Source organism: Lacerta agilis, chromosome 2, assembly GCF_009819535.1.
Source record: "Lacerta agilis isolate rLacAgi1 chromosome 2, rLacAgi1.pri, whole genome shotgun sequence".
Lineage (NCBI taxonomy): Eukaryota > Metazoa > Chordata > Lepidosauria > Squamata > Lacertidae > Lacerta > Lacerta agilis.
In genome coordinates, this window is record NC_046313.1 from 93,461,466 (window position 1) to 93,474,476 (window position 13,011).

The 13,011-nt window shown below is 43.2% G+C and overlaps 1 protein-coding gene across 7 annotated transcripts in view; it reads right to left on the minus strand.

Moving 5' to 3' along the window:
• Positions 1-13,011, minus strand: part of MITF (melanocyte inducing transcription factor) — a 145,655-nt gene that overhangs the window by 6,161 nt on the left and 126,483 nt on the right. For 5 of the 7 annotated variants that reach the window (XM_033141236.1, XM_033141235.1, XM_033141239.1 and 2 more), the window contains 6 exons: positions 12,207-12,293; positions 10,878-10,973; positions 7,967-8,084; positions 5,951-6,025; positions 4,181-4,256; positions 2,669-2,816 (listed from right to left, as the gene is read on the minus strand). In XM_033141236.1, the coding sequence (XP_032997127.1) occupies positions 2,669-2,816; positions 4,181-4,256; positions 5,951-6,025; positions 7,967-8,084; positions 10,878-10,973; positions 12,207-12,293 (600 nt within the window). The remainder of the gene's footprint in view (positions 1-2,668; positions 2,817-4,180; positions 4,257-5,950; positions 6,026-7,966; positions 8,085-10,877; positions 10,974-12,206; positions 12,294-13,011) is intronic. The other 2 variants (XM_033141237.1, XM_033141241.1) reach the window with 1 other exon arrangement.

Consider the following 13,011-nt stretch of genomic DNA (forward strand, 5'->3'; position numbering starts at 1 on the left):
GGAGATGTGACAGAGAAAATGGGTCCTACATAATATGTGGTGGAACTGTCCAGAAATTTGCATATTCTGGAATATCATATATGAAGAGTTTAAGAAATTACTTAAATGTACATTCAAAATAAGACCAGAAATATTCTTATTAAGCATAGTGCCAGAGGAGATAAGAAATTCATGTATGGGATAACAGCAGCCAGAGTACTGATAGCCAGAAATTGGAAAAATAAAATATTACCTAACATAACAGATTGGCAGACTTTAATGGTGGAATACCTACAACTAGCAGAGAATACCGGAAGGGTAAGAGGACAAACAAAAGAATCAGTCCACAAAGAATGGAGAAGCTTTAAGGACTATTTGATGAACAATGGTGTAAGGGGAATTCTCATAGAAGAGCTAGACTGAACCTGGTACAAAATAAATTTAAAAAACAAAAGAGATAAAAAGAAAATAACTAAGAAATTTATAACTGTGCGATATAATGGGTTTGATGATTAAAATACAGTGAGATTAATTGGAAGTCATTTTTAACATTGTTTGTGTTATAAGTTTCGGAAAAATGGTTTAATATACGTGATTTTTTCTTCTTCCTTTTTCGTTTTTTTCCTTTTCCGTGTTATATTCTTTGTAACTTTTCTTGTGTCGTATTATTTTGTTAACGTGATTAAAATTTTAAAAAAATAATAATGTATCTGCTTCTTTTAAAATACCTGCTCTGTGGTGGGAGAGTGGTGGGAAGGGCAACCAGGCTGGGAACCAGACTACCACACAAACATAAAACTGTCCCTAGAAGCTGATATTTGCACTGGTATTTGCAATTTTCGTTGTGTAAGTTTCACTCTGCTGAAAAAGGAGTAGAAGCTTGGCTTGCCATGTTGCCAGTGGCTATTCGCCACTGTTGCTTACTGCTGCATTTTCTGAGCTCCACCCTACAAAGTCATGGCACAAGTGGAATGACCACACAATGGAACATGCCCTCCTCTTCTCCTCCTGTGTGCCTGCCCCCCAAATCTACACTGGATAAGACCACAACCCTCTAGATGAGAGCTTGGGGTAGGGAGGCTTGGAAGGAAAGGAAGTTGCTTCCACAAAGTCTTGGTTGGATTCAACCTTCTGCGTTACAGTTTGACACGATGGCCTCAAAGTGGAGCCAATTGTTGCTTCCTTTATGTTCCTAACACTGTTGTGATACAAATGGGGGAGAAGTTCTGTTCACTTCACATTTAAAGGCAGATCTACCTAAGTCACACTTTGCAAAATGACGCACAAACCAAAACACAGTCACCCTTCGAAATTTGCCCTTCTCTGAATTTTGCAGTGCCAAGTAATATGTACCAAAAATGCATATACTGTGTGCCTGGATATGCATATATAGTGAAAACAACATACAGACATCCAGTTTATTAGAGAAGCCGTTTTGCCAAAATTTGTATATATTAGGCAGAGCTGTATACAAAAAATGTTGCCTATTAGGAGAAAAGAGGCACAAAAGGCTGATGAATTTTCATGAGGGTGTGTGTGTGTCTGTGTGTGCTTTAAATGACAAACTGATGTGGGGAAAAATGGAGAGAAACCAAAACTGACAGGTCCACACATTCATATCTTACACTCATTATGCTCTCCTGCATTGTAGCCCATTCTGATCTCTAGGTAGAAGAAGGATGAGCCTAAGCATGTTGAATATATAAACAAAATGTAAATAAATAATCCACGACCTCCTTTACCATTCAGGTATAGGGAAGTACACATTGCTTCCCACACTTGCGCTTCTGGGGCACTGCCTGGTGTCGCAGAGAATGAGGCCATGACTTCTATCTCCTTGGTTACAGAACACAGTGCATGGGAGAGGAAGTGGGAATGAGGGAAACGCCCCTTCACTGAAGTTGCTGTCTTCCCCTGAGCCACAGTTCTATCTAAACCCTTTTAGATCTCTTTCTTTTATGAAATCATTCAGCAGAGCAACTTTTTCCTGCAAGGATTCTGCTTTATGTGTTGGTGGTTTATTAAGATGTTCCACATCTGTAATGCAGTGCCCTCCAGATGTTGTTGTACTCCAACCCCCATAGGTGCTGGCTCGCTGGAGCCCTGGGTGCCCAGAGCACCCACAAAATTCCCCATGAAGGTACTGGGCACCCACAAATTTCAGTGTCAGGCCCCAGGCACCTACAGCCAATCCCCATCATTCCTGACCACAGGCCATGCTGGCTGGGGTAACCCAATAAGGCATGAGGAAATTTTAGGGCTGGTCCTGAATACTGTATCCATTTAGAAAGCACATATTCTGCCTTCTGGAAACTATTTCCATGTTGCCTTCCTGACTGCACCTGGATGGTCATATCTTGCCTTGACCATGCAAGATATGCACAAGCCTTCGTGGCTCAACCCCTGGCTTGTTCGGAAAGTGTTGACCATCGTTTCCAGTTTGGATGAAACAGAAAACTATGGTTAATTGAAACGTCTTCATTTCATTCTGTTGTGTCACAATGGGAGAGGAGAAAGAGATGCATGCACCAGCAAAAGGCTCATCATATATTGCCTAGAATATGATCATTTGAATGCAGCTCTTGTGTTCTTATGATTGCTGTTTTGGGGCAGACTAATATTAAGGGGGCAATCTGGAAAACACACACACACCTGAAGCTCCATTATATTTATGCATTAATCAGCAAACCTGTATTCTGAGCAAAAGGTGCCTGTTGGCATGTTCCAGTTTCTTTTGTCTGTTCTCTAGTTCTTTTGTACGTTGCTGTTCTCTTTGCAACTTGCGGATGTAGTCCACAGAGGCCTTTAAAATAGTTCCCTTATTCCAACGCATGTCCCTGCAAGATGGAATGTGAATAATCAAATCTGTAAAGAAGCAGCATTGGGGGATGGGTGGGGGGACGGACATTTGTATTACAGAAAATGCATTTACATTAATATGCTCTATTTTAATCCAGCTTTTTTTAAAGTGAGGATTTAATAGGTTTGCACTCAAACAACATAATACAAAGCATGTTTTTTTGTTTTTGCTGGGAAGGGGGAGCTAATCAATGTTTTCTCATAGGAAAGTCGCCTTCTGTTCTTTTAGGTGGAGCTACATTGCTTTTATGCTTGGTATGTAAAGCAGCAGCAGGCAATGGTATTCAACTAACTCAGAGTAAAGGTAAAAGTAAAGGGACCCCTGACCATTAGGTCGAGTTGTGTCCGATTCTGGGGTTGCAGCGCTCAACTCGCTTTACTGGCCGAGGGAGCCGGCGTACAGCTTCCGGGTCATGTGGCCAGCATGATGAAGCCGCTTCTGGCGAACCAGAGCAGCGCACAGAAATGCCATTTACCTTCCCGCCGGAGCGGTACCTATTTATCTACTTGCACTTTGACGTGCTTTCGAACTGCTAGGTGGGCAGGAGCTGGGACCGTTGTGGGGATTCGAACCGTTGACCTTCTGATCAGCAAGCCCTAGGCTCAGTGGTCTAGACCACAGCGCCACAGAGCAGACTCAGTGAAACTAATGGGCATGGTTTAAGGAGCCATCCTAGGTATAGGAAGCCAGTGTAATTTATGCCAGTTAAAGTTAAGCCAGCAAATCCAAACTCCTTTCAGGAGCAGCGCTGGCAGAAGAAAAGCAAGAATTTAAAACAGAGTTTGACCTTTTTCAAGGGGAGAACTTCTGCCAAGTTAGGATCCAACTTAAGCCCCCCCCCCCGCCCCTGCCCCTCTCCTGCAACGCCCATTTTTCAGGGCTCACGTCAGCATAAAGGCCACTGACCTGGCTCAGCAAGGATGAGCCAAGGTGAGCATAACTTGGCTGCATTGGGAGTTGGTTGTCTGAGCAGGAAATCCACTGCATATTAACTTGCTTATCCTGGTGAATCTCAGCTTTGAACTGCTCCCTAAATTAGGTCCATGAATTTCAATAGCTCTACTCTGAGCAAAACTATCCACTATTTTGTTGGATGCCTGATTTTGCTTTTCCCTGTAGTTTTGAGGAATCCAGGTTATTTTTATCAGTTAAACATGTTCATAGAATATGTATGTGGAACTGGCAGCGCACTTGGATTAAATGCATCCAAGCTGCCCTATGTCACAACAGTATTCCAGAGCTTAATGTGTTCATCTACGTAGGAGGAACACTCACTAATTTCTCAAAAGAATTTCACCCCTCGTATTTGATAACCCGTTCTAGGACATTGACAGTACTTACGGGTCGTTCGACTTGGGTATCAAAGTGCCAAGTTCTTTTATACGATCGTTAATGTTGAATCGCCGTCTTCGTTCAACTTTTAAGGAATCAACACAAATTAGTAATCAATGGCAGTGCAAAAGGTAACATAATCGTCAAAAGTATCTTGCAAAATACAACTGCAGATATAAGAATTTTACATAAGTAGAGATGGGACACATTGGTTAAAGAGCAATAAGAAAGGAAGAAACCTCATTCTGCTCTTTTTTTTAATTGCCACAAAAGTCTGAGGCCACATCTGTTTTCCAAGCACATCATCCAACTCCCCCATTGGAAGTTAGTGGGAAGTTCTGCTGATTAATCTGACCAATTTAGGAAGGATATTGGAGGAAATTTTTTAGAACTTACTAACACATGCTTATTATCCTTTACTGGTTTTTAATCTATGACTAAAGATGAACAAGACCAATCTTGTTTTGCTTTGGCCACGTACCCAATGTTTTCCTAAACCAGAAACCCTCTTTTCTGGTAAGATTACACATCACCAAGAATGGCCTGAATTCAAACTTGGTCCTATGAAATTCTGTTTTCCCAGACAGGAGGTTGGTGTCCATTCCATGAATGGAAGGACTGTTTCCATTCCTAGAAATGACTGAAATCCAGCAGATGCTCCCACATGAGGATGCAGTTCACTGATAATCCCTTCTAATAATATTTATTTATTCATTTATTCCCCACCCATCTGGCTGGGATTCCCCAGCCACTCTGGCCAGCTTCCAACAAAATATTAAAATACAATAGTCTGTTAAAACATTAAAAGATTCCCTAAACATGCCTTCAGATGTCTTCTAAAAGTCTGGTAGTTGTTTTTCTCTTTGACATCTGGTGGGAGGGTGTTCCACAGGGCGGGTGCCACTACCGAAAAGGCCCTCTGCCTGGATCCCTTAACTTGGCTTCTCGCAGTGAGGGAACTGCCAGAAGGCCCTCAGCGCTGGACCTCATGGAACGATGGGGGTGGAGACGCTCCTTCTGGTACCCCATAGCCCCTCCTATACTATTACTGAGAATTCCCAGAGAAGCACAGGATGCTGGGGAGGGAGGGAGGGCAAAAAGCATATCTTATCCCCTCTTCCTGCAGAAGTCTCCTATGAGTGGAAATCGGAGGAATTATTGATGTAAGCCCAGGTCTGTTATGTCGTGTTTCTGCAAGAATCCTTACTTTTAATATGGTTTTTGAGCTGAGAACTGTGTTGGGACTTTTGGGAAGCATGAGCCCCAGTGGTTTGCCAAGGTCTGATGTGCACACTGATCTGTGAGGTCAGTTTGCATCCAAATTGTTCAAGGATCTCTAGGTAGCACCTAAGGCTTCTGTGACTTGCATCTGAAGATCCTTCAGAATCACATCGTCTTTAGCAAGGCACTTTGCTGACCAAAAATTGTGCAAAGTACAAGGCACTGGAATTTCAACTGCACAAGTCCAGCAGAAATGGGTGAGTTTTGCTTCTAGATGGGAGCCTAATCTGCAAAGAGTTTTTTGTTATTTTAAACTTACTCAATTTTCCCTGGAAAGGGCAAATCCAAATTAAAGGGTAGGGGAGAATAGAGGCAGGTATGTCATGTTGCTGAGCACTGTTCTTACAATATACACTCATCTGGAAGTACCCAGGAATTAAGAGGGCAAATTTAACCTCTTTCAATATGGACTGTGTGGTAAAAGTAATTCCAGAAGACTATATGCAAATATTAAATAATCATTTTCATGAATTAAATAATGAGAAACAAGAAACTTACTCAAATTGTGATTGTCTTTCTTTTGTCTCTCTTTGGCCAGCGCTCTCGCCTCTGACTCTGTTGGAAATACACATGCTATGCATGTTAACGAAGTAATTAGAATTAGAGATATGTAAGAAAGGCAGCATTAAAAGCCAAGAAAACATTCACACATTTCACATGCACTTTCTGCATGCAGCATCAGCACAAGACCCTTGCAATGCTTCTTGTTTAATATCACAGCATATTATCACGCAGTACTATTTAGAATGCCCCATCCTAAATATTGGTGCAGGTTGGAAGATTAACAAGTTTGGAACATAAACTTTCAGGGCCAGGCACATGGCTACTAGTCGTTGATGAATAAGTTTTCCAAGCGGGCAAGGTATTAAAGTAACATTTCCCCTTTAGACAGCAGTGAAACCAGGGATATTAAAACTCTTGTCCTTTCCCATGAAAGCTGCAGTGAAATAAAGCCAACATCTCTTGCGCCTAAATATGAAAATCAAACTGGAAAGGGCTACATATGCAGCAGTTAACAAGTTTATGAAGGTCAGGCACACAAAATGTATAGTACATCTTTTGTGTGGGCCACTCTTAGTTTACGTTCCAAGTTAGGGCAATACAGGGCCCTTTATTATAAAAACAAAATAATGAACAAAAGCAGCATCTTCCTCGCTGATGCTGCATACAACACAATGGGGCATTATCTTTGCCTGCTGCGAGTCTTGTTATTTTCCCTTCGTTAAATAAAACAGGCAAATGGTAGACGTTATGGAAGCGCTACTCTGCACTCATGACTTGTCCCATCCATTCATAGATGCAACTGCAACTCGGTACAATGTGACTAGTACAATGAACTTTCTAAGAGAACTTGACATTTCACGTTTCAACACAGGATCATTTATTTTCAGAGTACACTATGTGAACTGCTTCGGGATACGGTCTAACCTTGAGCAACCTTAAAAGATTATTTTAAAAAGGCAAGCGTCTAACCGCCCATTTGCCATGGGTCTGACCAGCACCGTCTTCACAGATTCAATGGTCTACAATCATTGAGTCTTTCCACCACTATGTAGTAGTATGAATGGCAGAAGTATGAACGGCAACCATTAAGGCCAGCAATAGTGAGCCCAACAACAAAATTAACTTTTATTATCAAAGTTTCTCCTTATTCCCTTAATTTCTGCCCCCCAACGTATGCTTGCTCCAAAAGATTAACAAGCAGATTTCCTTCTCCTTGACCATGCTCGCCGCATCTCCACTGCGATTACACTTTTGTGGCAGATTGGTAGATGGCACCCCTGAGTGTCCACTGTCTGTTACACAGCATCCTGTGGCAAGTGATTTGGACTTAAGAGATGCCTGCTGACATGCTTTGAACTTCAATACCCTAAAATAAAACAACTTGTGTGCAATGCTGGTCTTTTTTCCTTTGAAATATACATTAAGCAGCAGCACAATTATTTTCCATCACAACCAATGTTCTTTTCAAAAGCTGGAATCTGCAGCTTATAGACACCTGCATCCTTCATACATTATGGATTTAAAATGTGCCCAATGTGTATACTCAAAGCACCAACTGACTTGAAGCACCTTTAACACCTGGGAAAAGGATGCGAAACTGTCCAGTCCAGCAGGGTTTTGATTTGGAAAGGGCTGTAGCTCAGCGGCGGAGCAATTGCTTTCCGTGCAGGTGGCTCAATACCTGGCATCTCCAGATGAGGCTAGAAAGCCATAGCTGTCAACTTTTCCCTTTTTAAAAGGGAAATTCCCTTATTCCGAATAGGATTCCTCGCCAGAAAAGGGGGAAATTGACAGCTATGAGAAAACACAGAAACTTTGGAGAGCTGCTGCCAGTGAGAGTAGGCCATACTGAGCAAGGTAGACCACTGGGCCTGATTCAGTATAAGGCAGCATCCAATGTTCCTGGTATAAATGTATTACCAGTAATTTATAGGTTCAGCAGAATTCTTAAGTTCCCAGCAGTGTCTTTATCAGAAAATGCACATTTGGAAACATACTGTTCTAAGTTACCTGTGAGTTCCCTTTTTATATTAGGAAGGTTGGCAGGACAAGAGTTGCTGATGTTGAGTCCGGGGGGAGGCATGCCTTGATTGCCATAGAGGTCCACAAGATTGCCGGAGACAGGTAACTGGGGGAGACAACCGAGGGTATGGATTATTTCCCGTGTCCCATACAAGACCCTCGGATGCAGAGAGCTGAAGCAAAATGACGGCTAACACTTTTCGCACTGTTGGCGACTTGCTAATGCAATTCTGCATAGGACACATAACCAGGGCCGGCCCTCCCATGAGGCAAGGCGAGGCAACCGGCTCAGGTGGCAGGGTCCATAGGCGCAGCAGATCCCCATGCAGATCTTCATTCCCCTCCTTGTTTCTGATGTAGAACTTCAATCGCCTCTTCTTCCCTAGCGGGTGCCACTTTATGATTTGCCTCAGGCGACAAAACATTTTGGGCCAGCCCTGATCCATACTATGTATGGATAAGGAGATACTGCATGCCTGCTCAGAAACAGCAGCTGGTCCAGAAACACAGCTTAAGAGTGGGCTGCTCAGAGTGCAAACTTCACTGGCTTCCCTTGGGTTTCTGGGCAAAATTCAATGTGGTGTGTTTATTCTATAAAGGTCTAAAGGTCTAAGTGGCTTGAGGCACAGGGGTCACATTCATGGGGCTTTTTCGGATAAGGAAGAGCAAGGAAAAGAAAAACACCACCTACTGCCACCTCCGAAGAATAAGGGAAGCCCGAGCATGCACCCACCAAAATTAGAAAGGAATTCTAAAGTGCTCAAAGAAAGGCACAGAGACAGGGGGAATAGAAGCAAATTTTGGAGGAGAATAGATTTTCCTGGAAATTGGAAGGCAGATTCCAGCAAACCACTAGTTAAACATATCCAAAGTTTAGGTTTCTGGCATAACACTAAACCATGATTAATCAAAAACCAAAGTGAAAGTTTCCAATCTCCACTCACCCAAGAGTGCCAACTTGAATAAAATATTGGAGGAGACAGGCAAGCCCCACCCTGAATAATTGATCACATGATGTGGTACACGCACACCACTTCAATGGCAATGCCCATCAAATTTGGGGGAGGGGAGGCTCCGTCAAATATTTTATTGGGGGGACAAAGTCCCCTCGGCCCCTAGGAACTGGCTCCTATGCAGCCCCCCCCCCCACATACACACTGTGTCTTGTTCCACTCATGAAAAAACATGATTTATTGTGATGTCTCCGTGCAGCCACTTTTGACCTTAAATGAGATTCATGACAGAGATGAAGGGCCAATGCAGAAGTATATAATGCTCACATTTCATGCTCCTAGTGTAAAATGCACTTTAATGATCTCTGTAGATGCTTGAGTAGCAATTGAGCACAGCTTGCAATGTAACAAACAGGGCCTAAACCTTTGCTGCAAAACAACAGAATCTTTGTTCTCTCTCCGAGTGTAGAACTATTTATAGGCTGCAGGCAAGCTACTTCCTCTGTGGGGATTTTGCATACCTCCTGTTTAGGAGCCCAGACATCTTACCACTGCAAATGTTAAGACTGAGAATGCAAACAACTCTTAGGGAAAGGCACTGCACTTCCAAAGCAAGGTTAACTTATCCTGGATATTACAACTTGTTTCAGGCAAAACTCTGCATGAATTGTGGCTGTGTGTTTCTAGAGGATGAAACTTACTAAGACTTGGCGTTACTCTTGAATCCAGTCCCTTCTACTTATTGCACAAAGGGCCAGTATTCCTAGTCAAGGTCATCCAGGCCTATCCTAGGCATTGCTGTTTCAACTACCATTTTGTGGGTAGGAAAACACAAGGAACACATAAAACTGCTTAACTGCAACTACTTCTCTCATTTGCATGTTGATAGCCGTGAAATGGTTGGGAAATGCCTAATCCAATGCTTTTCTTCACCCAAATCCAGAGACGGTGCCTTGTCAAAATCCTTTCCAAAATAACAATATTTCCAAAATAGCACCTTTCCAAAATAACAGGAAAAGATTTCAAGGATGTGTCTAGAAACTGGTTCTAGACACCGGCCCCATGATCAGAGAGCTACAAGAGAGTCACTAGAATTCTATCAAATAAATAAATATTGTTATGAGACTGGGGAGGAGCAGGCTCGCCACAATCCCTAGGGTCAGTAAAGAGCTGAAATTTGAGCAAACTCATAAATTCATGAAGCAAGCAGAGTCTGGCTAATTAAAACTACGCCAAGTGCTGTTGCATTCCATTTAGGATCAGAAAGCCCAGGCATCTTCACATAGCTAGCCAGGGATAAGCTAATTCATTAACATGACAAAAGGGGTTGGTGGTCTTTTAAGAGAAACTGGTCTGGGCAGACAGAGGTTGCCAAGGTGTTGGGGTTTGAGGTGACAGGAAAAGAGTGTTTTTAGCAAGGTGTGCTGGGAAGAAGGAGTGGGAGGACAAAGAGAGAACCATCTTAGCAGACGGGGTAAAGGGAGGCTGGGGGAGATGCCTTGGGCTACAGTGCTGCACAGCTGTGGGGAACAAGCCCCTCTTGAGATGACCATCCAAACTCTGGTGTACATAAATAAATTCTATTTCTTAAAGGTACAACAGTCTCCAATGTCTTGAGTCTCAAAGAAACAGAGACCCTGGGTCAACGCCTGGAACCCCCTAGAATCTTGCTACCGATCAGCAGAGGGGTAGGGGCTCCCAACTTTTGCAACCATATGGTTGCTTGCAACAAACATGCATTGTTCTTTATTTTACATTAGATTGAATTACTGATTACTATTTCAGCTGCGGAAGGCAGCTAGTTAAAACATGCCGTATTTAAACAAACCAATAAACTCTGCTTTCATCCTCACAGGCACTCTGAAATAGAGGTGCTGAATAATACAACAGCAAAACAAACAAACAAGCAAACACCCCACCGAAACACAGAATATAAATACAGGTACCGTATTTGCTATTTGTAGGGCAGGATCCATTAAACCAAATATTTCTTCATTATAACTTGATTCCAAACTGATAATGTCATCAATGACATCATCCATCTGTAAGGGAAAGGTGAGACACGTAAGAAATTGGAACTATGTTCAGGAGGAGACTTACTGATTTACAAATGTGAAGAGAGAATCACTAAACAGCAAAATGCCCAGACCTTTAGCTACTCCCAATTTAGTGACTGGAGCATTAATTGCATAACTGGTGGCAGTGTAAGGGTGGGTGGGGAGGAAGAGCTACAAGGAAGGGAGAACTGTACCCTTAAGTTCAGAGTCAAAACCACATGCACCATTTTCTCCTTGTCCTTTTAAAAAACAGTAGCAGAAGGAACAAGCCCCTTGTACCGAAAGGTATACAGTGGTACCTCGGGTTGCGTACTCAATTCGTTCCGGGTTGCTGTACATGACCCGAAACGTACGTAACCCAAAAACGTGCTTTGTGCATGCGCAAATCGTGCAGAACGCTTCTGCACATGCGCAGATTGCACGCACAACGGGAAACACTTCTGGGTTACGGGAGTTCATAACCCGAAAAGTACGCAACCCGAAGTGTACGTAACCCGAGGTACGAATTTATTAGTGAAATACTACAGGCATTCCTGGATGTGACACTAAATACTGAAGTCTAAGAGGGATATTTCAGTCATTAACACAGTAACAGCAACAAAACCCAAGAGTGACACTAATGGTGTGTTTGACAGGAAGCCTTACCCAATTTGCAGCCAGTTCTGCGATACATATGGTCCGTGCTTTATGCTTGATTGCAACAGTCACATTTCACACTTTAAGGTGTACATTTAAAAAAGAAAAGTCTGAAATGGACACTGTTATTTCTGACTGTATCTCCCCTTAGCAAAATGGGAATCCCATCCTTTTTCCTGCTCCTTTGTCAACTACTAAAGGTAAAAGACCCCTGGATGGTCCAGTCCAACGAGACTATGGGGTGCGGCACACATCTCACTTCAGGCTGAGGGAGCCGGCGTTTGTCCACAGACAGCTTTCTAGGTCATGCGGCCACCATGATTAAACCACTTCCGGTGCAATGGAACACCATGACGAGTGCCAGAGCACACGGAAACTCTGTTTACCTTCCCGCCACAGCAGTATCTATTTATCTACTTGCACCGGCATGCTTTCGAACTGCTGGTTGGCAGAAGCTGGGACAGAGCAATGGGAGCTCACCACCGCCGAGCAGATTCGAACCGCCGACCTTCTGATCGGCAAGCCCAAGAGGCTCAGTGGTTTAGACCACAGCGCCACCCGCGTCCCTTTGTCAACTAGTACCTGCATGCAAGATGCTCGAGAATGTGTGTTGAGAGTCTGGCATTCATTCTCCACCCGGTTGCTTTGCTCTTCAAATTTATAAAAGCCCTGTAAACATGAAAAATGAGAAATATAAGGAGAAGAGGCTAGACACGTGCAGGGGTTTACAATTAAAGGGGTTGATCTTCCTTAGAATGGCTGGTGTTGTGAACATACTAAATGCCAGAATAGTAACTAGAGAACTTTGAAGCACAGTTTAAAATAACTAGGTAGGTCAGGCCCATCCAGGCTCACCCTGAATGCCAATTCTGCAACTGACTTGACATATAGCAGCTATTCCCATTCTCTGTACCAGTTATGTGCTGAATGCATTACAGCTATGTGGAAATGGACTAATATGCACAGCCCTAAATGTGACATGAAGGCTGGCAACATCAACCCCGCCTTATGGGAATCCCTTGCAGACCACCGTAGTGCCTGCAGACAAACAGCAGTGCCCAGAGGAGGAATGCCCGCTGGGAGGAGTGCAGTGGGAAGAAACTCCATGGTGCATCTGTCGTAGCACAACTGGATGCCTTTATATGTCCCAGCTGCAACAAAACATGTCTCTCTCCTATCAGTCTCTACAGCCACAGCAGGCGCTGTAACCTTCCAACAGTTAAACTTCGCCCACAAAGGTGCACTCCTCCATTGTCTCCAGAGACAGAAGGGTGCCAACATTGTGACCCAATGTAAGTTTTGTCGTTTAAGACCATTCATCTAAATTCCATGCTAGGTGCTCATTTTGACTGCAGCTTCTGCTAAGTTTCTCCTTCATGCACACACC